This window comes from Arvicola amphibius, chromosome 7, assembly GCF_903992535.2.
Source record: "Arvicola amphibius chromosome 7, mArvAmp1.2, whole genome shotgun sequence".
NCBI classification, from domain to species: Eukaryota; Metazoa; Chordata; class Mammalia; order Rodentia; family Cricetidae; genus Arvicola; species Arvicola amphibius.
The window spans coordinates 137,922,216-137,949,974 of NC_052053.1; the positions used below are offsets into that span (position 1 = coordinate 137,922,216).

At 40.9% G+C, this 27,759-nt stretch overlaps 1 protein-coding gene across 2 annotated transcripts; it reads left to right on the forward strand.

The window, feature by feature from the left end:
* Positions 1-1,187: 1,187 nt before the first annotated feature.
* Positions 1,188-27,671, forward strand: Hbp1 (HMG-box transcription factor 1). Of its 2 annotated transcripts, none has more exons than XM_038335918.1 (11): positions 1,188-1,279; positions 10,913-11,096; positions 12,979-13,207; positions 15,670-15,811; positions 16,156-16,267; positions 16,358-16,470; positions 18,421-18,577; positions 19,294-19,438; positions 23,125-23,445; positions 25,332-25,473; positions 26,637-27,671. In XM_038335918.1, the coding sequence occupies exons 1-11, from the start codon at positions 1,265-1,267 to the stop codon at positions 26,652-26,654; spliced, it is 1,578 nt and encodes a 525-aa protein (XP_038191846.1). In that variant the 5' UTR covers positions 1,188-1,264; the 3' UTR covers positions 26,655-27,671. The 2 variants fall into 2 exon arrangements, with proteins under 2 accessions (XP_038191846.1, XP_038191847.1); XM_038335919.1 differs by lacking the exon at positions 1,188-1,279 and adding an exon at positions 1,397-1,417.
* Positions 27,672-27,759: the final 88 nt, after the last annotated feature.

The following is a 27,759-nucleotide window of genomic DNA, read 5'->3' on the forward strand; positions in this document are numbered from 1 at the left end:
TAAAAATGCCAATTACAGATTAGCTGCACCCAGCTGCTATGAGCAACCTCCTTTAAAGGGAAGGTAGTAACTAAAGCAGAGAAGCCATTCCCTGCTTCTGATGAGACCTCTTTAGAAAAGTCGGGAAGAACCCCTAGTGGAAACAGAGTGAAAAGACAGTTTTCTTTCTGAACCCTCAGGACGGGAGACAAAGTTAAAATATTCACCGTAGAAACAAGTAATCCAGCAACTACGTAACTCTGGACCATACAATATAACTATATCCCTTTGTGTGAACTTAAAAGGCCTATTCAGAAATACCGCTTCAAACGCCTCAATTTCAAAACAATGGTCGGTCCCCTTACCATCTGTGTAAATCTCGAGACTGCGATCGTCTCATTCCTAAACCCTACAGTGCACGCATGGCACTTGGCTGGGTCTCCACGCATCCCGGTTAAACTGAACATAATTGGTAAATCTTCCCGAGCTGTGGGCGTGATGAGGCAAGGACTGAGTCAAAGAATCTAGCTCATCCGCTGCGGGAGGGCAGCCCTGAATCTACCTTTGTCAACCTCATCGTGCCTGGGCCGCGATTTGTGAGTGATCAAGTCCCTGGCGAACCCGCACCGCTTCCGCTTGTGCAGTCATCTTCTTCCCCTCGCACTAAAACAATACCTTGGCCACCTGCCAAACTCTGAGCAGCAAGCGACGCTGGCTGTTTATGGCCTGGAATGGGTGCTGCGACAGACTGAGGCTGCTCGGAGTGCTCCCGGAGGCCCAGAGGAAGAGAAGAGGCCCTCGCTTCAGAACACTCCTTTCCTCCGCCCCCTCCCTTTTGTCTGAGACACCAAAACAAACGAGCTGATACACGTGTCCCTATGACTCTTGTTTACTATCAAGACTGCGCTCTGCGCGCATCTCTGGGATATGTAGTTCAGCCAGCTCCTCCCGCCGGCAATTTGCTGAGCTAAGGAGCAAGGCTGAGACTACCAACCCACAATCCACTTCGAGAACAAAGTTTGGCTCCGGTCCCCAGCGTCTCGGCAGCGATCCAATCCAAAGCGCTTTCTGTAGTGATTGACAAGCGAGCTTCTCCAGTAAACACAACAGAAAAGTCAATACATACCCGCCCACCGAGAAGGGCCTCAGCATTGCCCAATGGAAAAGCGGAAGCTTAGAATGACAGTTCTCCCGACCAGTTAAAGACGGGAAAGGCGAGCGCAGGCTCAGCCCCCCGGGGGCTTAAGGGGAGGGGGGGGAAAGACGAAGCTTGAAAGACTTGGTAATGGCGACGGGTTTGGTAAGTAGGAAAGTTTCGGCGGAGAAGTAAACGCCACGGCGGGAGCCGCGGCGCGCGCCGGGCCCGCGGGCGGCCCTCGGGGAGTGCGCAGGCAAGCTGCTGGCGGCGCTGTCGCGACCGGCGGCCCGCGTCGTGACGGTGTGTGGTCGCGGGGCTCCGAGGGGTGGGGGCGGGTAAGGGAGGGGCTGGAGCGGCGGGGCCGGCTGGCGGGGACTCCCGGGCCGCCGGGCACCGACTCCCCGCGGCGAGCGGGAGCCGCGACTTCTCCGGGCTGAGCGGTCGTGGCGCCCGGGCTCCCTGGGGGAGGGAGGGAGGGGGCTGGCGGAGGCCGGGGCTCGGCCGCGTTCGCGGTAGGGGCTGGCGGGGAAGGGGCCGGGGCCGGGGCAGGGGAGGGGCCTGGCGTTCCGGAGGGCTCCGGAAAGTTTGACTCGCCACTCCCAGCTGCACGGCAGAGAGGGGCGGGTGCCGGCCGCGAGCCCAGGCGGGCTGGGGGGCTCCAGGGAGGCGAGGCCGTCCCCGGGGCTCGGGCCGGGCGGGGGAGCTCGCGGAGCCGTCGGGCCCGGGGCTCATTGTTACGCAGTTTCGAATGAATGGGCTGCGAGGCGCGTGCGCGGTGGGGCTGTGCCGAGGAGGGGGGGGGGGAGAAAAACAAGGCTGGCGTCCGGACTGTGGTCACATGATGGGGGGAGGGGAGGAAGCGATGAATGGCGAAAGAGGTGGGGGTGGACTTGGCCGGCTCGGGGAGGCGCTGTTCGGCTTGACCCGGCGACGAGGCCCGCGGGCGAGGCCAGGCTCCTCCCTCGGCAGGCCGATTTAAACAAAACAAAAAGGAGTTCGTGCGAAGCCGGGTAACTTAGCCTCGGTCCTCCGTGCTCCTCGCGTTGTACACTTTGTAATTCACGCTGGACTTCTCCGCTGGAGTCGTGTGAATCACTGACAGCGGGGTGGGACACGTTTCCTGGCGCATTGTACCTGCTGCTGGGACGCTGTAGGGTTCAAGGGAGCTTCACCTGGGGAGTGGGGCTTCTGGATGAGTACGGTTTGAGTAGTAGAATACTTGAAACATTTATAAAAAGTGTTCTTACTACAACAGTTATCTCGAGCTCTAATTCTGTTTCCGGCGTTCCACCTCGAGCTTTAATCCTCAGCTTTGTTTTGTAAGCTGAGTATTGGGAAAATTTGAATTACATTCAAAAGAAACTTCGTCGGTTTTTTTTTTTTTTTTTTTTTTTTTTTTGCGTTACCTTAGCGTTTTGAAGAAGAAATGATTATTTAAACATTACTTCAACTCGACTAGTAAACTTCAGAATCTTTTTAAAATTTCTCTTTATAGCTTCCAGCTTAGTTTTATAAACCTAGTTGTAGTTTCTTGCTGGGAAAATACGATGTTAAAAGCATGCCCTCTCCGTGTTTTTTGTCATTCATTTCCCAGTTGTACTTGCACGACTGTTGTGGCTCCTCTCTAACACTACACCACCAAATGGTCTCTACTGTATTTTATCTTTAGACTCTCTTCAGTGTGCAAGGAAGCAGGCATATGGCGTGAACCTAGATACTGAGCCTGAAGGTTCTTTGGTGTGCCTTACAAGCTGGTCTGTGTATCGGTTGGAAATAAAGATATCAGTATTCTTTTACTTATATACGTTATCTTAAGAAGTTACTCCCTAACAGTGTAACAAGGGTAGATACTTTATGTGCTTTAAGTTTCACAGTGTGCACCAAGAAGGGGAAAAGAAATCACAAAAATTAAAAAGTTAAACTGACAAATACCTGTCCAAATTAAGAAAATTTGGAACATTTTAACTGTCTGAGGTCAGTAATTAATCATGTAGTTTCATATTTTGATCTGCATTTGCTTTGTGCTTCCTATCATAAATTCGGTTACATTTTCACTAGGAAAGTTAGAAAAACTTATTTTTGGCCAGGTCCGTAATCTCAAGCTCTTGGGGGGAGGTACAAGCAGGAGAATGGGTCATGACCTCTACATAGTGAGCTCCAGACCAGCCTGTCTACATAAAGCCATACCGTTAAAAACAAACAAAAAAAACAAAAGGGAAAGAGAAAACAAATTTTCTCTAATATGATTAGTTCAGTGTTTGGTTTTGTTTTAGATAAACGGCGAGGTGTACTTAACCTGTCCTGAAGACACTCTAGTCTTTATAGGTTAGGCCAGCCCTGCATTCTTGGCAGTCCTCTGTTGCCATTAAAGCTCCTATAGAAATGCCCCCCTTCCTTTTTTAGGCAGGGTCTCGACTGTCGCCCTAGGTGGCCTGTAACTCACTTTGTAGACAAGATTGGAATGGAGTGCAACAGTGATCTTCCTGCCTCTGCCTCCTGAGTGCTGGGGGTAACTTTACCACCTTGTCCGGACCAAAAAAAAAGTCTGTTTTCACAGGTTGGTCTAGTAGTACGAAATATTTAAGAGTATACTCAAGTTAGGAAACTAGGTTACTTTCATATAAATTTCAGATTTTAGCCATGCCTGGCCAAAAAGAGCTGTTGAAATAATATGAAAATGTTTAGGATTATAATCAAGTGTAGGGAAATAATTCCTTTCATGTTAATTTTAGATGATTTCAAGCTTCTCATAAAAGAACTTTTAAGTTTTTTTGTTTTTCAAGGTAGGGTTTCTCTGAGTAACAGTTCTGGCTGTCCTGGAACTTGCTTTGTAGAACTCACAGACATCCCTCCTGAGTGCTGGGATTAAAGGGACTGCTGGGATGAAAGGCATGCGCGACCACTACCTGGCTTCTTTAAGATTATTTAATTTTATGTGTATGGGTGTTTTGCCTGCATATCTGTCTGTGCACCACGTTTATGCAGTACCCAAGCTGGCCAGAAGAGGTAGTCAGAGTTAACAGACAGTAGTGACTTGATGTTGGTGCTGGGAATTGAACCTAGGGCTAAAAGATTGCACAGTGCTTTTAACCACTGGACCATCTCCTCAGCTTTCAGGATAACTTGCCTAAAATAGTATTTGAATTGACAATACTGTTCATGAAAAGTTTTATGTGATCTGCATTAGTATTTCATGTTGATTGAGCATGAAAATAATTTGTTTTGATGTGATTTACAGTGTTCAGCAAAGGAAGGTTGTGAGAAATATTTTTATACCTGTAACAATTTTGAGGTGTGGATAGGTTTTAGTTCTATTGACAAATAAGGAAGTAGACATCAGTGGTTAAACTGTTGAGAATCACAAAGGTGCTAAGTGGTGAGCTCTGTGGTGTAGCTTACCAAAACAAACTCACCGTGTGGCTGCTTGTTTTCATTTTTAGCTCAGTGGTAGAAACATTTATCCAAGAAATTACATTTAGAATATGTGATGGTTCCTAAAGACTTCAGTAGGACCTTCTGGTTAAGTTGTTAAGGATCCCTGGACAGTAAGGCTGGAATCTAGGAATAAACTCAGAAGCCAGAGTCTAACATATTTTGCGCTAAGTGTTTATTTTGTCTCTTAATTTCTTTAGAAGGAAGATGGCCCCATTCATTGGTCAGAGTCCTGTCTGTGGTGACTGAAAGGAGAGGACCAGGGCAGTACTTTGTGGGGAGGGAAGAGGAAGGCAAGAGCTCTGAAAGCTCGGTTCGTTGTCTTCTGTTTTTCCTAAATCTGTTACAAATTTAAAAGCTGGGTGGTGTTGGCACACACCTTTAATCCCTGCACTTGGGAGGTAGAAGCAGGCGAATCTCAGTGAGTTCAAGGCCAGCCTGGTTTACCAAGGAAGTTCAGGACCAGGGAAACCCTGTCTTGAAAACAAAAACAAAAATGTTAAAAGCATTAAAATTTAAATTTAAAGTACAGTTGGAGAATTGAAACTTTGAAAATCATTGATTTAATGAAGAATTGATACGTGCATATTTAAGCTATATACAAGGCAGTTGCTGCTACACGTTCTGGTATCAGAGTAGAGTATACAGAGTATACAGAGTAGTGTGTACAGTGTATACAGAGTAATGTATAGTGTGTACAGAGCATACAGAGTAGTGTGTACAGAGCAGTGTATACAGAGCATTGTGTACAGAGTAGTGTATACAGTGTACAGAGCATACAGAGCAGTGTATACAAAGTAGTGTATACAGTGTGTACAGAGTATACAGAGTAGTGTGTACAGTGTATACAGCATATACAGAGTAGTGTATACAGTGTGTACAGAGTATACAGAGTAGTGTATACAGTATACACAGTGTATATAAAGTATACAGAGTAGTGTGTACAGTGTATACAGCATATACAGAGTAGTGTGTACAGTGTGTACAGAGTATATAGAGCAGTGTGTACAGTATGAGTGAACAATAGAAGGTGTTTGAGAACTGAGCTTGTTTATCGGAGAAATAATATTATCCTATATGTGGGGATTGTTTTCAGGATAGGTTGATGGTGTTCCTTTACATTTTCAGAGGTCTTTTGCCTGCCAGGGATTCTAAGAAGACACAGACCAATAATTTGTATATGTTTTTTGTATATATGTGTGATTTCGTGCACTTCATTCTTACACTAACTGTGAGATAAGTAGTACTGTGAATTTGAAGATGAATTCCTGGTCTCAGGTTATGTAACCAGAAGAGTAAAATGTGAGCCTTTTGTTTTGAATTTTAGGTGTTCTTTTCATGTTTAGGAAGTAAAAACTTTAAAAATCAAAACCTGTGTAATAAAAACTTTTACCTTAGCAAAAAAAAAAAAAAAAAAAAAACTTCAGCCAAAAACCTGACTTCACCATAATCAGTGGGAAGTCCAAATGTCCAGAACAGTAAATATTTACTTGGTTGGTAGGTTGTTCCGCTTTAACATTAAAATTAGTGCCCCCCTCCTCCCCACACACGTGTGTTAGGACAAGACGGTGATGAAGTTGTAAGTGCTAGAAGTTCTCTGGTGAATGGCAGTCACTGCTGATTGGCCAAGCGGAAGCACTAGCCGGGAAGAATGGCAAAGCCAAGGACCTTTGCGGAGGGAGAGAAACAAGACTCAGGGCTAACTGAGAATGGTGGTGAACTGGGACTCTTCCACTATGCAGCTGTAGTTGACAGTGACATCTGGCTCACAGGAGGTGGAACAGCGTGTGAGTGTTAGGAAGATTGGATTGTGTTCTTTAAGCTGTTCAATAGATCATTGTAGGATGAATTAAAACCTGATCTAAACTGTTAGTGTTAGCTGTTTGAGAGAACTTGCAAAGAGTGACTGAGTTCCTGTGTGTCTTAGGAATTACTGAATAAGGAATCTGCACTGTTACTACTTACCCACCTTTTACAAGATTTTTGCAAAAGAATCTGGAAGCAGTTGGCTTATTATGAAGAATGTGAGTGTTCTTTAAAAAAAAAAAAAAAACCCTGTGTATGTTTCAGACCTTGCCTGTTCAGATAGAGTTTGAATGCGGGTTTGTACAGACTGGAAGAACTTACTTGTAGTTACACCCAAGTCAGGCAGCAACTCCACAGACCATCAGTGGCTCCCCATTGTCTGGTAATTGTTAATAGCAACACCAGCCATTCCGTACTGAAGATGTTTTATATTAGGGATTCGAGATATTTTTTGTTATTGCTGAGTTTTTATAACAACCAACAAAATATGTATTTTAAATTATTACATTTAACAAACAAGGCAGCATACTTAGATTGTTCAAAGCGTGTAGCCTAATGACAAACCTGGTTTATACTTAATAATTCTTACCCTTGTCTCTGTTTCTTTTTATAGTAGGATTAAGACTTACTCTAACAAGGTGGTAGTGGCACACTTCTTTAATCCCAGGATTTGGGAGACAGAGGCAGGCAAATCTGTGAGTTCAAGGCCAGCCTGGTCTACAAAGCTGTTTCCAGGACAGCAAGGGCTATTACACAGGAACCCTGTCTCAAAAAAAACCCAGTGCACTCCACCTTACAGTGTAGAATCCATGACCACACAGTGCTCTGGGCTGTCACACTTCCTGGTGACACTAGATTCTCGATTTTCTCTGTTTTCCTGATGTCATCCAGGAGGGAGCACTTGGCCAGATGTGTTAGCTGATGTGAGTTTCTCTCATTGGAAGCCCACCTTTCCTCTACTGATAGCTAAACCTTATTCTATATGGCAAAAACTATTCACTTGTTTTGTTCAACTAAAGCCTAGATCGCTGGACATTATGGTCAACTGTTGTTGCAGCTAATATGATGCCTTGTATGATACTTGGTGAGAACGGAATATAGTGTTCCTATTCTGAGGACCAAGCCCTCACGTAGCGTGAAGGGCAGGTGACCTGCCATTGTATTACATCACTTCAATTTGTCAACAACCAGTTTCTAATCCGAAGCAGTTCCTCACTCTACTTGGGTATTTGAAGACAAAAGCCAGTAAAAAGGGCTGGTACAAATCATTTCCTCCTTTGTTTCTAGGTGTACACGTGACTCTTTGTTCTATAGAGTTGAGTGAGAATGGCTGATTGAGCTAAATTTGCTCAGTGTTTCAAGGACTAGGTAGAGGCACAGAAATGTATCTTACATGAAAGGGCACATTTCACCCGGTCATCACATTTATGGGAAGTTATCTTCATAGCAGTGTGAAGTTAGTCTACATACTAAGACTGACTAATTAGAAATATTGTAGTAATGGGGGGGGCATTGATTGTCCAACTTGCCTCTGTAGGTGGAGTTTTTCTGCTCTGGCAACAATTTGTTATGTGTTTGAGCAGGTAAAATCATGTGTTTTGTAGTTCTTTTAGGTTTATTTCTTTCCATCTGTAGTCAGAATTGGGGGGGATTCCCTCGGTCAAACTTGATCTTTTTTTTTTTAACCTGGAATGAATCCATAGTTTTTCATTTCCAATGGAAATAAACACATCACATCTCCCCCAAAGTAATACATCTTTTGACTTAAATTTTGAAGTCAAAATATTTTTAAAATATGTAGGTTGGTTGAATCTGGCAGTTTTTATAATCCATTATCTCTTAGCAGCCAAAAAATTCAAAGACAGCATAATAATATATAGAATCCAGACATTTTGCGTACTTTCTATCTTTACATGGTTTATTTTTATATTACTTTATTCTGTTTGTAAGAATTTTACTTTTATTTTAAAATTATATCTGTGTGTATATATATATGTATATGTTTGTCTATACCTCCTCTTTTCTTTCCCAAACCTCTATATATTTTTAAACATACTGTTAACCCATTTAGAAGGCTTTTTTTTTTTGTTAAATCTGTCCTTTATTGAGCATCTTTGACCTTTTTGTCTGTGAGTAAAACTTAAATTGCTGTGTAACTTGAATCATGGTGCATGTTGGCGGCTGCCTTCTCTGCCTTGGTTCCATAAGAGTCTGGGCTCCTGGTAGAGGTATGCTTACCGCCAGTTCTGGGAGCCATGTTTATTGTTCCAACTCTGGGAAGCTTTTGGGTCCACTGCTCATAGACACCATTTAAGTGTTTTGTAGCAGGTCTTCTTAGAAGAGCCATGGGGCATCCAGCCAGGAAGCTGCCTCTTAAAGGAGCCATGCCTCTGCTCACCACCAGCAAAGAGACCGTCTGAGAAAATGTGGCTAACAAGAAGCCATGTTTGGTTCCATTCTTGTTTACCTAGAATCTTTTAAGCTTTGTCAGGCTTTATTGTGGAAATTTCATGCCCCACGTTGGGTGCCATTTTTAGGCAGTTTTCCCATCATGGCAGCCATATACCAAATAAACATTCAGAGTCTTAATTATAAATGCTCAGTTAGTAGCTGAGGATTGTTACTAACTCTGACATTTAAATTAACCTATACTTCTTAATCTGTGTTTTGCCATGTGGCTTGATACCATTTTCTAAGTACAGCATGTCCATCTTTTCCCTGCATCTTGTAGAGACTCCTTGACTCTATGTCGTCCCCCCCCCAATTTTGGTTGTCCTACCTATACTTCCTACCTGGTTTACCGGCCAATCTGCTTTATATGAGCAATGAGAGTAGCACATTTTCATAGTGTGCAGGATTATTCTACAGCATGCTTCAAATTTAGATAAATTGTTTAGTACTCAAAGTAATAGCACGAGACATCACTGTTCCAAGGTATGTATAGCTTGTCAGGTCTTCCAGAAAGAAACTGCCTAGACTAGATAGCTATATGGTTTGTTACAAGGAGGACCTGCTTATTTTTCCCGGCCACCCGGCTAGTTTACACCTGAAATAACGACACAGAAATTGTATTAATTAAATCATTCTTCTCCTTCTGTTGTGCCTTTCAGGAATCAAACTATTTTGAGGGAAAGAACTATGTAGATTGTTGAAAAAAAAAATCACGATTTGTTGTGTGTTTCTTAGAATTTTCTAAAAGAAATTAAAAATTCAGAGTATAGCCTGAGAAGTCAGGAAGTATGACTTGGGTTTCACTATCTTAGCATGTTAGTCAGACCCTAATGTAACTGCTGCCAAGGCTGAGACAGTGACAGGAATAGTCCCGAAATGCTCAGCAAAGTGCTAAGCTATAGCCCTCTTCCTTGTGATATCTTGGCCAAGGCTTTCATAAAGAATCTCTATAAAGGAAGTTAGCTGGGGATTAATGCTGAAGTCTTTATCTCCAACATGACGAAAAAATTTGAGTTTCTTTGAAAAGGAATTTTGAGTGGCACTGATTTGATTTGAAGGTAATTTTAATAATCATTTAGCTAAGTTTAGTACTAAGTTTTCCCCTTTCTGGAAATAATAGTTAATATTAGAATGAGTTTTCCACCTCTTGAGACAAGGCTCCTCTGTGTACCCCTGATTGCTCTGGAACTCTCTCTGTAGACTAGGCTAGTCTTGAACTCAGATCTGCCTGCCTCTGCCTCCTGAGTGCTGAGGAAAAAGGTGTATGCCACCATGCCTGGCTTAGAATGACACATCTTTTTCTTATGCTATGTTCCAAATCTTTTGAAAAAAAAAAAAACCCACGTTTTTAATTTTCATGAGAAGTATAATTTAACCTCTCAAATGTACACAGAGAATGTATTACTTTCAGAATATGAGGAAGCAAAATATTGAACAATAAATGTAAAGTCTTTAAAAACAGAAGAAATGAATTATTCCTCTAGGGACTCTTTTTTTCCTTCCTTTTTTATTTTTTTTTATTAAAACTTTATTTAACTTTATTTCATGTGCATTGGTATAATGATGTCAGATTCTCTTGAATTGGAGCTACAGACAGCTGCAAGCTGCCATGTGGGTGCTGGGAATTGAACCCTGGTCCTCTGGAGGAGCAGTCAGTGCTCTCAACCACTGAGCCATCTCACCAGCCCCCTCCTTCCTTTATTTTTAAAGATGGAGTCTCACTAGGTATACCTGGTTGACCTGCCTCTGACTACTGAATTCTGGAATTAAAAGTGTGTGCCACCACTTCTACCCAGTCCTTTTGTGTTTTTACTTAAGGAAAGTTGGTTGGGCTCAATTTTTTTTTTTTCCAATTTTGAACACATTTGAAAAATGAATTGTTAGTATTGCGTCTGTAAAGAGCTATTAGTTGACTGGCGAGAAAAGATTCTGAATTAACAATGTTAGTACTTTGAGGTTGTATATAATACAGTGTTGAACACGTAGTTGTGGAGTTGTCCTGACGGGGTTGAGGAAATAAAATGGCAGTGTATGATTATGTTGAAATACAGCATCATGCTGTCATTCTCGCTGATGTGACTTGACACTGTCTTTCTTTATTTCAAGTCGGAGCACCATAACATGGTGTGGGAAGTGAAGACAAATCAGATGCCTAATGCAGTACAGAAACTCCTGCTGGTGATGGACAAGAGAGCTTCAGGAATGAATGACTCCTTGGAGTTGCTTCAGTGTAATGAGAACCTGCCGTCCTCTCCAGGGTACACCTCCTGTGAGGAGCACATGGAGCTCGGTAAACAGTTCACACTTCTTAAGAATCTTAAAACATTCACATTCATTGCCATTTTTAATCAGCTTCTCTGTCTTGTCTACCTGAAGAGCTTGGATATTAGGAATTTTTAACATTCTCTTCTTTCTGCTTTTTCGTGTGTATGTGGTGCATGTACGTACACTGGCCCCTGTGTGCGCTGGGAGACCAGGGGTCTATGTCGTGCCTCCGCTGTTGATTTCTGCCTTACTCTGTTTACTCGGTGAACATAGAGGCTCAGTTCAGCTAGACTGGCGATCTGAAAAGAGCCCCAGAGTCCCCTTATCTCACTGCTCCAGATACCTGCAGTCACAGTCAGGACCTGGCCTGCTGTCTGACTTAAACTTGGGTCCTTATGCTGTGTAGCAGGCCCAGTGAACCGTTCCCCCCAGTCTTACGGAGGAGGTCCCTCATTTTAAAATATAGCTGAAAACAGTGTGAGCTACTTAGGTACTCAAAAGATTGAAAATTTGTTGAAGTAAATAGTTTTATTTTGTGTACTAAGCTCAGACTAGTATATGCTTTGGTTTTGAAAACACTGCCGTGTGACTTGATGCTTCCCCGTGAGTTGGTCTGGTACAGAAGTGGCAGTTCTCATCAGGCACTTGGGTGACCATTGCTGGCGAGCTGCGCCAGAGAGATGGTTGTGGAGTGTCTAGGGATACTGAGTAACGATTTTAAATTGCACTGCTCATAGACTGCTGTTCTGGAGCAGACTTAATGAACGCCTCTGGCTTGCTGCTCAGCTTTTCAACATGCCTTTGTCTTTCTGTAATGTCTGGTTGTTTGATTGTTTATAGAAATTGAGAGGGTGTGGCTCATGATCACCTCAGCTTTACAAATGATGCTGTTGTGGTGATGCTTGGGAATTTGGCAGCCCTGAAGGTCTAGGACATAATGCATAACTTTTAGTGCTACATATTTTCTGGATCCTAATACTTTATGAATAACAGTTACTGTTGAGCAAGGAGCAATGCTTTTGACAATGGTTGGTTGATTGTCCATGATCATTATATGTCCAGAGGAAATCAGGCAGGGGAACTTGCCCCACCTGTCTGTGGCTTCATTTTAAAAGTAGTTAATTTCAGAATCTGAAAAACAGAAATAAACCATTTGCAATAAAGAATGGTGCATTTAGGCCGGGCCGTGGTGGCACACGCCTTTAATTCCAGCACTTGGGAGGCTGAGGCAGGTGAATCCCTGAATTCGAGGCCAGCCTGGTCTACAAGAGCTAGTTCCAGGACAGCTAGGACTGTTACACAGGGAAACCTGTCGCAAAAAAACAAAAATAAAAAAGAAAAAAAAATGGTGCATAAGGAATATAGTAAGAGCAGCTTGAAGATTGGCTGTTTGCATTGCCATGTGGTGTGCTTTATACCTCATTTGTTCAGCGACATGGGTACTGTGTGGCTAGTGTTGAGAATGAATGGATAACCTTTCCTGAGTTACTACTTTTAACGGAGATGCTTTATTTTAGACTACTCTGGAACATTTGCCTGCGTATAGGCCTTTATGGAGGTACTTAGTTGAGTAGAAGAGGTGTTTGTGTGTTTGAGGTTCTTTTTCCCCCCCTGCTGTGGTATTGGGCACTTACTTGTATTCTTTTGTATTATCATGTGGAAAGAAAACAACATAATATTATTATAAATATATGGTAAAGTGTGGTCACTATTACATAGCATAAACAAGATAGTGTTCACCGAGGAATGGTACCTCTAGAATGCCACTGAGAAGACTAGGATTAGATCCAGTGTTTTCAGTGGAGGATTTCGAGGTGATGACGTAACTCTGTAAAGAAACAACTGTAGTTACTGTAGTGTTCATTATGTTAATATTTTTTTAAAAATAATCTTGTGCTTATTTCCAGATGACCTTCCTGAACTTCAGGCTGTTCAGAGTGATCCTACTCAATCTGCCATATACCAGCTAAGTTCAGATGTATCTCATCAAGACTATCCAAGGCCATCTTGGAGCCAGAATACCTCAGACATACCGGAGAACACTCATGGTGAAGATGAGGTGGACTGGCTGACGGAATTAGCAAATATCGCCACAAGTCCACAAAGCCCACTCATGCAGTGCTCATTTTATAACAGGTAGGGTGCTGTATGTTTTCAGTTTAACTGGGTCATCAGGGATGGCACGTTGGCTCAGTAGGTGACGGAGCACAGGAGCAGATCTACAAGTTGTCCTCTGGTTTTCATGCATGCTGTAGTGCATGTACACACACACTTAATTCCAAAAAGCTGTTAAATTAACCATCCATTAGATAGCTAATACCGTTGTAAAATTGGGAGATTTTAAAGTCAGTAAAATTAACATTCACGTAGTAATCAGTGATGATTTCATTGTTTTGAGACTTAGATAACAATGTATGAGAAAAATAGTCAAAATATTTGTGTTTAAAAATAAAAAATTAGTCTAAAATACATTTTTATAAATTTTTACTTTTAGAAATAAAAATTATTTGCTTAAAGAACCATAGTTAAATAGTTTTAAACTTTTATCAACTTTACATTTAATTCATTGTGTTCTATATTTTTCTTTTTTTTTTTTAAGATTTATTTATTTACTGTATACACAATATTCTGCCTGCATGTATCCCTGTGGGACAGAAGAGGGCACAAGTTCTCATTACAGATGGTTGTGAGCCACCGTGTGGCTGCTGGGAATTGAACTCAGGACCTCTGGAAGAGCAGCCGGTGCTCTTATCCTCTGAGCCATCTCTCCAGCCCACTATATTTTTCTGTAGTGTGTGTAACCTTGATTATCTTTTCCAATTCTTAAAGTTTGTTAATCTTAAAGTAGGGGCTATAGAGATGGCTCATTGGTTGAGGACCCATGTTTGATTCCCAGCACACAAATGATGGTTTACAACCATCCCTCTCTGATTCCAGTTCTGGGGATCCGATGCCTTCATCTGACCTCCTCAGGCACCAGGCATGCACATGGTACACAGACAGACATGCAAGCAAAACACTCTTACACATGATGGAAATTAATCTAAAAATAAGATAAAAAATTTTAAGGTAGACTTCCAATAATAAAAATCACTTCATATATCAAGACCTAAGTTTAAGAAAATGGGTGGATCTATAGAAAAGCCTAGCTGATATTCCTAGGGAGAATATTAGTGGATATCATTTCACTAACTATGATAGCTTGAAGAAATGCCCTGTCTTCACTTGTTGGTAAGAATTAGACTCAAATTTCCTAGGAAAGTAGAAGGAACTAACTTAGAATACTTTGCCATAGCATAGTTGTCTTGCATCCTGTTAAGGTGTTCTTTTCTGTTTTTCAGGATAATGGTTTTGATAGAGCACTTTGGTTCAGTTAAATTCTGTGTAAATTTCCATAGGGAAAAAAATTTTTTTCTTTCAGAGTATCATTCCTACTTTTCACGGTAATCTGTTGGACTTAGGACAGTTTGCATGCTAGGAAAGAACTTTACTAACACACTGCATCCAGCCCTTTTACTGTAATCATTCATGAAAAAAACTGATTTAAGTGTTGTCCCCCTCCAACTAGAGTTAGAAGATGACAGTTTTCGTCTGTATGCTGATGGTACAGTTGATAGGAGGTCTAGGGATCCCAGCTCTGGAGGACGTGCTGACTGGGCCTTGGCATGATTAAAGCCTGAGTTGTGTCTGTGGTGCTCTGAAGGAGAGAGATTGGGGAAGCACACAGGAAGTCAGCAAACCTCCAGAAGACGAGTGTAAGGGAAGATAGAAGTGAGTGAGGCACTGTCTCCCTGGGGTTGCCGTTGTATTCCGGGAGGCATTTTCTGTGGTGCTCAGTACAGCCAAGCTCTGCTTTCTTCCCTGATTTCCACCATTGTTAGTGACTGTCGGTCCAGTGCTCACAGGGTGTTGAGATTTTAGTCACTGAGGGTTGGATGTCTGAAGTGTCTACTGGTTATCAGGGAAGGATCTTAGTGTGTTTGGGGGAGCCCTATGTACTTGAAAGGACACTGCTTTGTAGAGACTTTACCAAGGAAAAGGAAGAACAGAGGAAAGGGACTGGACTATCTGTATATAGTGTGTAGTTGCTTTTGAACAGGCTTGTATTAGAATACAAGAAACAGTTGCCTTATAAGAAGTGGCAACTAGACTGTTTTCTGTTGGTATTTTTGCTTAAGGCCATTCATGGCTGTTCAGTGATACATGGTTGTGGGACAGTTAAGCTTGTAATTCCATGCTGAGTAGAAGAAATGGATGGGTATTTTTTCATGATAATATGCACATTTCATCTGTATCAGGACAATCCCTGTCCTTGGGTCAGAAATCCTGAATTCCAGGCCAGTTTGGACTATAGAGCTGCCTGAATTAAAAAGTTGTAAAAGAATGTGATGACTATCTGATGATAGCACTTTAACATATAGTCGTACACTTGTATATGAAGAGGGTTTATGATAAGTTCAAGGGATAACACATTATTGCAATGCAGTCTTTTACTAGTGTTCCCATAGCTGCCTCCTGTATGATTGTTAGCACTGTTTTATCAAGAGATGTTCTCTGAGAGCCTACACTATATAGTAAAAATGGCTGCTTTATTTTAGATCATCTCCTGTACACATCATAGCTACTAGCAAAAGTTTACATTCCTATGCACGCCCACCACCAGTGTCCTCTTCTTCAAAGACCAGGCCAACCTTCCCACATGATCATTGGAAGGAAGAAACACCAGGAAGACATGAACGGGTGAGTTTCTTCATGAGGTTAGATTTGTACAGAGTTTATATAATAGTTGAAAACCTTTACCTTTCCCCATCTAAGAAATTCTTTTGGAGAACATACAGATGGACAAAAATATTTCATTGTTTATTAATTATATGCATTTGATTTTGTATTTTACTGCTTGTGTTAAGAAAGTTTGTTACAAATGACAGTATTTAACTACAACTTCAAGGAAAGAACCCTTCAGTATTGAAAACCTATTTTCCTTAAGCTTACAATTAAGTTATTTGAAAGCTTGAGTTAAAAGTAGGTATTAAAAGATCTTTAAAAAAAATAACAAAACATGTTTCTGTTTCTCTGCTTCACAGGCAAACAGTGAGTCAGAGTCCGGCATTTTCTGCATGTCCTCCCTGTCAGATGACGACGACCTGGGCTGGTGCAATTCCTGGCCATCAACGATTTGGCACTGTTTTTTGAAAGGTAAAGAAATAGTTAAATGTTTTGCTGTTGCCTTGGGAAACATGCTCACTAGTCACGTTATCTGATACGTTCTTTCTAATTCCACTCCAGGCACACGGCTGTGCTTCCATAAAGAAAGCAGTAAGGAATGGCAAGATGTGGAAGACTTTGCTAGAGCTGAAGGCTGTGACAATGAGGAAGAGATTCAGATGGGCACTCACAAGGTTCGTTCATTAACACCTTCTAGAGAGTTTCAGAACCAGTCAGACTTGAGGGTTAGTGTACCGGAAACCCTCTGCTTGTCTTGTATTCCTGTTTAAATGGCACCTTGCACTCTGAGAGAGGTAGATGGATGGGACTGTGAATCACTTCCGGGTTTAGCAACTTCATGCTTTAAATGCTTATGCCCCGAAGAACTAAACTGGCATTAAACACAACTAGTAAGCTATTAAAACCTTAAGTTGCTAGGTGGATAATGTGGTTAGATTCCTCTGTAGTTAATTGGGAGTTTGTTGTCGCTTCTTAAATGACCCCAGCAAAGTATCATTTTCTTTATTGATGAATAAAAATGGTAGCAAGCAACATAGGATAAATATCTATTGATACATTTTACTTTTGTTTGTTTGTTTTGTTGTTTTCTGAGACAGAATTTCCCTATGTGGCCCTGACTGTTGTGGAACTCATTCTGTAGAGCAGGCTGGTCTTGAACTCAGAGATCTGCCTGCCTCTGCCTCCAGAGTGTTGTGATTAAAGGTGTGTGCACCACCACAGCCCAGCAACACAGTTTACTTTTAAAAATTATAATTTCTCCATTTCTACTGCAGACTAAATAAATACATAGACATGGGAGAATATAAAATGTACTGATTGAAATTCCTTTTTGGAACCTACTGTCTCCTATTGTATTTCCTGAGAAAAAAATCTTAATTGGCTGTCTTCAGTATGGTGTCTTCATGTCTAATGTTACTTTTCACTTGGTAAGGTGTGCAGTCTGACTTGGCTCCTCCTTCACAAAAACTGTCTCGTAATTTGAAATCTGCAGCATATGCTACACTGGATTAGTTCTTGGCTTTCTGACATTATCTTCCCTTAGCTTGTACAGCAGCAATGAACACCTCAGTTCTCAGGTCCTTTGACCATTACCAGCAGTGCCCAGGCATCTTGTTTGTAGACAGCATTCTGAACCCAGCCTGTCATCTAGAAAAAAATCTTTGTGATTGGCTTAATTATCTGGGCTGTGGCTTCCTAATCTGTACTTCGGGGTCAGATAAAAAACCTTAAGTAGCTTTAAGAACTAGAAGACTAATTTGACTGTTAGCACGTGTCCTTCACTTTCCAAGTGCATATAGACATCACTAATGCATACTGATCAGTTTTTCACACTCAGTATGACTTGAGTTACATTCATTAAATGCTTTTTAAATTTCTACCTGTTCTTTAGTTATTCTTGATGACCAGATTCAAAACCAAGAGATTCTTTTATTTATTATGTTCCCTTTCATCCCTTCATGTTTAGTTTACTATTTCCATAAGAATTTTCAATGTTCTTTTATTTATTATTTTATTCATCCACTCGTATAAAACTGCATGCTGTAGCTAGCCGTGGTTATGTTTATTTCTCTATGAATGCAAGGGTAAGTGTCGTGTCTTGTTCATGTCATTACAAGCTTGGCATGTACTAATAATAGCCATTGAATTTAAATTTCATGGGTTTCTCATAACCTCAGATAATTAAAAGATACGGGCTGGAGAAATAGCTTCGGGAACTTGATCTTGGCAGCGACTAGAGCATGCACATACGCAAATACAAGTCAGTCTTTAAAAACAAGTGAGGCCAGGTGCTGGTGGCGCAGCCTTTAATCCCAGCACTCGGGAGGCAGGCGGTTCAGGGCCAGCCTGCTCTACAAGAGCAGTGCCAGGACAGGCTCCAGAACTACACAGAGAACCCCTGTCTCAAAAACCAAAATCAAAGGTGTAGATTGGGTTAAAATGCATATTCCAAATTCCAGTCTTCTATATATCCCATGGCTAGTTATGTATTGTTTCCTTGCTACTGAGTTTAAAGCTGGAGATCCTAAGTTTTGCCTCCAGTCAGGACATACATTGGAAAGTTCATTGTGTTAAGTTTACATTTACAGTTTCTTTGATCTATGCCTATGTTTCTGTGCTTTCAGGGCTATGGTTCTGATGGTCTAAAGTTGGTATCCCATGAAGAGAGTGTATCATTTGGTGAGTCTGTACTGAAGCTGACATTTGATCCTGGTACAGTAGAAGATGGCTTGCTTACTGTGGAGTGTAAGCTGGACCACCCTTTTTATGTTAAAAATAAAGGTAGGGTTAACTTTACTATTATTTTCATGTGTGTACATGTTTTACTTGCATGGATATCAGATCCCCGGGGACTAGATGGCTGTGAGCTGCTCTCTGAACTCCAGATCTCTGGAAGAGCATCCAGTACTCTTAACTGCTGAACCATCTTTAGCTCTGAGTTTATAAAAACTTTAAAGAAAGCTTCTTATATATGTTTTTGGCTTTGATGATTGAGGGAAAAAAATGAAAATTTATCCCAAACCAAATAAAATTACAAAGGAAATGTTTCTAATTATATTTAATAGTGTTTAAGCATCTTAGCCATAATCAGATAAAATGTCCCTGTGTAGATGAGAAATGACATTCGTATAGCATACTGTAAGTTTGTTGTAATGTGGGGAGTTGTGTCCTTGGTAATCACATTTTTGTTTGTAGTTACCAAGTAGGCTGTAAATTTAGAGCTTTACTACAGAAATACAATGTTCAGCATACCTTAGTAATTCACAAGCTATTACATAGTTTCATTATTTATCCCTTGTTTTTACAGGTGGATAGGAGTGATGACTTCTATAGAGATTAATAAAATAAATACTGAATTAAGGTAGTTTGGGGGCTTTTATGTAGCTGAGCAAAACAAAATGTAGTGAATTGTTTAAAGTCAAACTTGACGCGTTCTTTCTATTGTGTGTTCTAATTAGGGGCTTTGTGTCATGCCTCACTCTATTGTTTAACTTCAGGTTGGTCATCATTTTATCCAAGCTTGACTGTGGTACAGCATGGCATTCCATGTTGTGAAATTCATATTGGTGACATCTGTCTACCTCCTGGACACCCTGATGCCATTAATTTTGATGATTCAGGTGTTTTTGATACATTTAAAAGGTAATAGTGCATTTCTTTCCTGTTAAAGTTTATTCTCTAGTGATTGCTGAGTCAAAATCGAAGCTACGTTTTAAAGGTTAAGAATTTAAAAAGGGTTGGGGAAATGGCTTAACAATTAAAACCACTTGCGGTATAGGCATGCCCATCCCCAGAATCCTTTAAATGCTAGGTGGATAGTGGCCTTCCTGTAATTCCAGCACTGGGAATAGGAAGAAAAGAGGCCTGAGAAGCCAGCTTGTTAACTAGTCAGTCTGGAAGAGTTGGGTCAAGTGAGGTATACTACCTCACAGATTAGGCTAGACAGCAGTTGAGGAAGACTCTTTTATACTCACTGAGCATTCTTGCCAGCTCAATAAGTCAGTTCTTGTAATGAGTATAAAATAATATAAATAACTTTGTAACTGACATAAACAGGCCGTATCAGTATTGGATTTTATTACTTACTTTGTGATATAACCAAACAGTGGAATTCTTATCAGAAGATGAATGAACCTTAACCATACACATTTTAACAAATTGAATCAATTTAAGAAATGTTTTAACTGGGTGGTGGTGGCACACGCCTTTAATCCCAGCACTTGAGAGGCAGAGGCATGCAGATCTCGATGAGTTTGAGGCCAGCCAAGTTGACAGAGTGAGTTGCGGGACAGCCAGGGTGGTTACACAGAGAAACGCTGTCTTGAAAAAACAAGAGAAATAACTTTTAAGTAAAAATTAATCTGAGAAATATATGCACTGCTTCTAACAGACTTAGATTTTCTGGGACTGTTCCACATTCACTGGGGATGCACTGGGGAGACTGGGGAGATACAATGCGCTGTGTTCATTGATCAGCACTTTGTGGCAAAGGATACAGAGCACAATCGGGAGAGGAGAGGGAGCATCGTAGCAAAGGCAAACAGCCAGGCTCAGCTTCCAGGAACAGAAGAAAATGTAAGGTTTTTATTGAGAGCTTGGCCAAATAGGATTCTATTCCTAGCATGTATCAGAATTCCAGTTCTTAAGTGACACTGGGTGCTCATAGTTCAGGGCCTTGTAGGTATGGAATGGAATTTAAGTTCTCGTTGCCAGCTGAGGTGCTGTGAATGGATTTTTGAAAGTACAGTAGACAGACCTGTAATGTCCTTAGACACAAAGCCCGCTGTTGGGAGCGAAAGACGTGCTGCTAGAATCCTTCTAGATTATGAGGTCACTGCTTCATTTTATGCTTCATAACTGTGTTTCATTTTCAATATACCAGACATTGCATGACATAAAACTTCACTTTTTAAAGCAAAAAAGGGAAATTTGGCTGCCCAACTCTTGTTTTTCTAAGATAGCAAGTTTTCATTTCTCATTGTTGCTGTTACTTAGTGGGTGCAGGTGAGCACTTGTGACTCGTGTGACAGCAGTGCCTCTTGTGCTGTAGATGGTTAACTTTTCCAAGGTCACATTACTAGGAAATAGCAGAGGTGATACTTTACAGTTAATCTAGGGTGCACTTTAAATACTGTTGCTTTGCCTCTGCTTCCTGTCTTCTGAAGGAAGTGGTTGGTAGGAATGTAGTGTGCTCGTACCTGACAGCAGCCTGACTGCAGATCTGGACCACCTGCCTTCACATCCTGACTATGCACTAATGGCTCTGGAAGCTTAGGTAATGTTAGTGAACTTTCTGTAGTGTTTCTTTTTTTTAAACCATGAAAGAAAGTAGTGATTTAAATATTGATTAATAAAAAAGACAAAATAACCTAATACATGTGACTTGATTAGTAGGCTCTACATCATTGTAAAGCTTGCCTTTAAGAGAATGACTAAGGGGATGGAGAGATGGCTCTGTGGTTAAGAGCACTTAGAGAGAACCCAAGTTCTGTTCCAAGCACCCACATCAGGTGGCTCACAGAGTTACACTCCAGCCATAGATTGCCTCTGACCGCCACAGGCATCTGCACACAGCTGAAAGTAATAAAATCTGTAAAAGAGTAGTTAAACGTGAAGGTGTTTGAAGAGTAACATGTACCAAGAGAAAAAGGTGGTTCCATAGCAGGAACAGATGCTTACAAAGAAGAAAAAACATTTATTCTAAGAGATACTGTCAAAGTGCTGGATACTGTTACTGGGTGTATGAAGCCCATTTAACTTGTACCTTAAAGAAAGTAAGTGACAGATTTCTGCCACTAGATGGTGGAGTTTTCAAATTTTAGTAACTAGCTTATTTTTTATTGGTATTTTAGGTGATAATTACTTTCTTCAGTAGAAATGAACAACTACGCATCATATTCTTCCACAGTGGCTAGGGTTTAGGGTTGATAGCTTTCTAAACTTTATTGGTAGGGGCTTAAGGACAGTTCTAAACATTGATTATATGATAAGTTTGGACTTGGTAGTGTTCAGTACATTAATTTCATGTAATACATTTAGAAAAAAGACAATATGAGGCTGGTAATTGGTAGAAGTAACTTCTTTTTGGTCTTTTGAGACAGGATTTCATTGTAGCTTTGGAACCTGTCCTGGAACTAGCTTTTACAGACCAGGCTGGCCTCGAACTGCCTGCCTCTGCCTCCCGAGTGCACCGACCAGCTGGTAGAACTAACTGATTGTTTGTAGTTAATGGTGTGGGTCTGCATTGCTCATTCAGCGTTCTTCTGTCTTCAGTCCTCATCTCCTATTTTACATTAGATGTAGTACTTAGAATTTCTGTTTTATAGAAAGTTCAGGATGAAAGTCAAAAGGTTTTGTGTGAGGAGAAGACATAGAGTTCAGAGTTTGAGGATCCTTTTGAGATGCGTCTAGGCTGTGGTCTACATTAGCTCTGATTTTCAGCTGATATTTTAATTAATATGATGATTGGCTTGATTACTTTTCAATTTGGCCATTGAACTTACGAAGGTCCTGGGAATGTGGGTGATGAAACCTGGGCTTCGCATCCTCGGCACCATCCTTGGCGGGTGACACTTCGCATCTTTGACTGCGGCCTCCTTAGGAAGGGGCCAGTGCACTCCCCACCCCCAGCTTGTTGACAGTAAGACTGTGGATAGTTTGTTCTGGTGATTATGCAAATTGAACTTACATAACTAAATGTGGCTTTTACTGATAAGGGAGGGTTAAGATACTAGTAATATATAGGTGGACCTGGATGGGTTAGAACTTTATACAAATTCTCAAATTGTAGTGTATTTTAAGTTAGCCACATCTAGGAACCATTTTTGGAGACGAGGTTTCAGCCCAGGTTGGACTTGAGCCCACCATGCTGCTCAGGCTTGCCCCACAGGGAGACCCATCTGCCTGAGCCTCCTAAATGGCAGGGAGTTCTGGACTTAATGGCTGCCCGTCTCAAGCTAACTTTTGTCTTCCAAAGTAGTTATCTCTCAGGCCTGGAATACTGCCCATTTTAATTTTGTAGGTCCAGAATCTGAGAAGTGAGATTATCAGATTTGTTAAAAATTAATCCAGAAGAATGACAGGTATGGGATCTGGACAAGTTACCTGCTGTGAAGGGCATGGGCTTCATATAAGTTCCGTGGAGCTCAGAGATTGGCTGTTGCATCCCTGGCAGAAGAGGTGTTGTTAGAGTATAAAGTAGCTAGTAATGATGTGTCCTAAGAGGCAGGAAAATTTTCAGTCACATGGTAAGTTTTTAAAATTTGTGTTTTCATCCAATACGATATACTCTCCATCTAATTTGAACTGTGTTTTTGTTCATTTTCTAGCTATGACTTCACACCTATGGACTCCTCTGCAGTTTATGTTCTGAGCAGTATGGCTCGTCAGCGCCGTGCGTCTTTATCTTGTGGAGGACCTGGTGGTGCTCAAGAGTTTGCAGGCTCTGAATTCAGCAAAAGTTGTGGCTCCCCTGGATCATCACAGCTCTCCTCTGATTCTCTGTATGCTAAAGCTGTCAAAAGCCACAGCTCAGGGACTGTGAGTGCCACTTCTCCTAATAAGTGCAAAAGACCAATGAATGCCTTCATGCTTTTTGCCAAAAAATACAGAGTTGAATACACTCAGATGTATCCAGGGAAAGATAACAGGTAAATAGTAATAACGTAAGTACAATTACCATTGTGTTGGTGCAGTTGACAGTAACTTCAAGAGCTCTTGTTGACTTCTTTCCATTTTCTTAAGTTGGCTTTAGATACTTTGTTTTTATAATACATAGTTACACAGACTGCATTCAGGAGAAGGAACGCTCTTTGAAAGTAACAGTAAGTTTGATGGTTGGTGTTTTTAGAAAAGACTAGTATAGTACTTGTGTCAGATTTGGAGTTTTATGTAACCAAGCATCACTGTGGGACATGAAGCATTGACACTTTAAGTATTCTTTAGGATCATAAATGAAAAGATAATAACTTTAATACAGGTTATATTGTCAGTGCGGTTAATTCTAAATAACTACCTACATTTTAGAAAGAAGCTTTGCTTTCCAACTATATCTAAGTTGATGTGTTTGTACAAAATGACCTTGTCCTAGTATTTGGTAATTTCTTAGAATTGGAATTGAGGGCTGCCAAGGCTAAGTAGTGAGATCCTGTAATTTTTTTTTTAATTCATATTGGAAATAGTCTCTGGTCAATTGAAAAGCATTTTAAGAATAACTTAGCCCACCTGCCCTCTTTTCTGTGATGGCCCTCCGTGAGAACTGACAGGTATAGGTGTGCGGCTCTTCTTGCACCTGTCTGCTGCTTGCTTATTAGAAGTGGCACCTGTGCTCTTGTGCTGTATTAACAGCCTGTGGCAGTCAAGTGCTGACACTTCTTTTAATTCTGGAGGAAAGGACTTGCCTAAGAGTAGACATCCCATTTTTATTTTTTAAATCTATTTTAGGATCTCTTTATCAAAGATATCTACCATATAACTCATTACTTTGTTTTGCATTTCAGTATTGTTACCACATGATTGACATATCACTCGTCTAAAATGAAAGGATGACTGATAAAAATATTTTATTTTGGACATTTTTTATTCTATAGAGGTAGATTGTTATTCCATGAATAAAGAAGTTCTTATTTAGGGGTAGAATGTAGACTAAATGAATAGGTTAGAGAGATACTTAGCCAGTTGGTATAAACACTAGTCTGGCTAAAAAACTGTGAGAGGAGGGAGTATAGATTCTAGTGTTCTGCATGGTGTCCCTCACATCACCCACCATGTCTAACTTAAGACATTCTAACTTTGGGAGACTGAGATGGGTGTGTTCCTATTTCATATAAGTTGGTTTTAAATAAAATACAGCACATCAGTTGCTTTCACATACTGGATTTAACAAGACAAATATACTTAGTACTTATTTTACTAGCAGGACTCCTGTGGGTTACTGTCATCCTGAAGCACAGATGTACCATCTTTATTAGTCAGTACAGAGATTATCTTTGTAGACTGTAGTTGCCTCTGGGTTCTCTTAGGTGATTTATAGTTGCATATTCTGGATGAGATCACTTTAAAAGGTTTGGTATCAGAATAACTAGGAAAAATAGGAAAATGTCAGCATTTTGAATTTAGTCCAGTGTCTCATGCGCTAAGTACAAATCTGATGTAAAGTGTACTTTTTTATCATTAGACATAAACTAAGGCAAAGAAGTCTCTCACTTGGCGTGTGTTTGTGGGGGGCAGCTTTTATCATAACCATGATAGTTTGAGTAACTATGTACACAAAACAAATCCTGAATACAAGTTGACTGCCTTACGCTGCCAATACTGAACGTTTCTTGGGAAATACCCAGATTTTAGCCATTTTGGATATCTTGGAGCAAATACTAATACTGGCACTATCCACCCAGGATTTTGATAAATGGGCACCGGTGGCAGGGTTATTGCTGAAATGACTCTAATAGCCCTTCTCTATGTTTTTTGCATTTTTGCCTGAAGTGGCAGCAGTTGGTATTGCTATGAAAATCTTATGTTAATATTTATTTTCTAGAGCCATTAGTGTGATCCTTGGTGACAGGTGGAAGAAAATGAAGAATGAGGAGAGGAGGATGTATACATTAGAAGCAAAGGCTTTGGCTGAAGAACAAAAGCGTTTAAATCCTGACTGTTGGAAAAGGAAAAGAACCAATTCAGTATGTGTTAGACATGACTGCTTTAACGTGATTCTGTGTGCCCTGTATGCATGCTGACATGTCAGAGCCTTTAATGATCTAACTCACCATTATTATTATACTGTTATTATACCTCAAACCTAGTAATGTTTTCAGAACCTATCAGCAAAGCTTGCCTTTTTTTCTTTTTAAATCACCATCGAGAATCACTTATGACAAGCAAAATCTCAAGCTAGCTTAAGAATGTCCTAAGTGCTGAGGTGGAAGATAGTTTTGGAATATCCTATTTCTAATTTGGTTAAAAGATGGACACCAAGCTGGGCAGTGATGGTGCACGCCTTTAATCACAGCATGCAAGAGGCAGAAGCAGGAGAATCTGTATGAGTTAGAGGCCAGCCTGGACTAGAGTGAATCTGAGGACAGTCGTGGATACACAGAGGGACTCTGCCTCTAAAAACCAATCAATCAATAAATAAACGGGCACCATTAACTCAATCATTAATATTACAGAAGAAAATTTGTCTAGTTCTTAGTGTCTTGCCTCAGACTTACCTAGTAAATAACATCTATGCAGATACCTGCCATTGGCAAAAACTGCTGGATTAAGAATCTGAAGAAATAAGAATGGTGGAAAATAAGTTTCATAGCACAATCTTGGTTGATAGACTCCACTCCTGTAATTGTTGACTAGCATTCTTTATGTTCATTTTTTACATTATTTACCCAAAAAGCATAGGATAGAATGAGCTCATGTTTTAATGAAGAGATAGTGTGGATAGTTAACAGGAAGAGGCTCATTAAGAGTGTTCTAATCTAGTCCTATATAATTTGTAGGTTAAACAGCTCAGGGACTTATTTTAAGGTAGTATTCAGCTGCCAAAAGTAGTTGAACTATAATGTACAAGTTCGTTTGGTCCTTTCTTGGTGTGCGTGCGTGCGCGCACGCTTTTGTGTTCTGTAGGCAAGGTCTCTACCAACTGAGTTGCATGTCCATTTCCCATGGATTCTCTGTTGTTTGGAACTTCACATGAGACATTACCTATTTCTTTTCTGCTCTCACATTTGTATATAAGTTTTCCAGATACTTGAGCCATGAGGAAACTTTGAAAATCTTCAGAGTAAATTTATGAACATCTGAGCTTACCCTGCATTGTTTTGTAAGCATTCATTGTTTATTTCCACAGGGCTCTCAACAGCATTGAACCTGATGCTTGTGTTTGTAAGTCTGTGTCTGCATAAATACTGACTCTGGATGGAAAAGCCTGGAAGACCTTGGTCTCACCGTTAGTCCTGAATTTGTGTGACCATAAGATACTGATAGCATTGAGTCCTGAAATGATTTAATGAGTGAGGATTTGCTTTCTCCATTAGAGCATTAAGTAAGCTACAACTATCAACATTGTAAACCAAATTGCCTTATTTTCCTTCCAAACTTCATATATGTCTATCAGGTAATATAGGCTTGAAAATTGATATCCTGTGGTGCTAAAGTACAGTAGAAAGATGTGTATACATGTTTTAAATTGTACGAAGGGGAATTGTAACTGCTGTTTATACATCAGCTCCGTACTGCTTACTAATCTGTATTGTACCCACGATATCAGGAATGAAGCAGAAGCTGGCCTTTTCATGAGTAGCCGCCACGTGGCCCAGCATCTGCGCCAAACACAGTCGCTTCGTCTGGCCAGTGCCAAGAGACAACATAACATGGCAGGTAGATGGTGTCATTGTCCTAGCTAAAAGAGCCACCTGCTTCAGATACCATGGGCATGTGCTGAGTGGTGCACCAGGGGGCAGCACTCCTCCATGATCTCCAGTGGGGGCCAAACCCGACCAAGGTGCAGTTAATAGCATTGGGGCAGTCACTGTGATGGTGCTGTTAACAGTCGACACCATTGTATCTTCACGTTCTCTCTCCTCAACCACATTGTACTAGATTGTCACCCTGTCTGTGGTGGGGCAGACTGCACTTACTGCAGTGCAGCCCTTGCACTTTACCTTCCCTCGGCTTCTAGAATAGAGCAGGTCCTTTGCAGTACAGCTGCTTTGCCCTGAGCTACAATCATGGCTTCTCATGTTACTTACCAAGTGGTATTTTTTGTTAGGAATCACAGCTGTAAAATTGATTTCAGTCATCACACTTCTTCAACATGTTGCCCCTCAATTTTGCACACTATATTCTTGTATATTATTTGAAATAAACTGAAAAAAGTCTCTGATTTCTTGATTGACTAAATTTATGTATAACTGTAAGAATAATTTGACCAGCTGATGGAAAACATTTTGTTATAATTAGGTTTCTGGTAG

Bases quoted from the DNA above. Each gene is read 5' to 3' on its own strand.
- Hbp1 (XM_038335918.1), top strand. The intron at 16,268-16,357 runs GTAAAGAAATAG...ATTCCACTCCAG, and splicing joins TTGGCACTGTTTTTTGAAAG to GCACACGGCTGTGCTTCCAT. The intron at 19,439-23,124 runs GTAATAGTGCAT...TTCATTTTCTAG, and splicing joins GTTTTTGATACATTTAAAAG to CTATGACTTCACACCTATGG.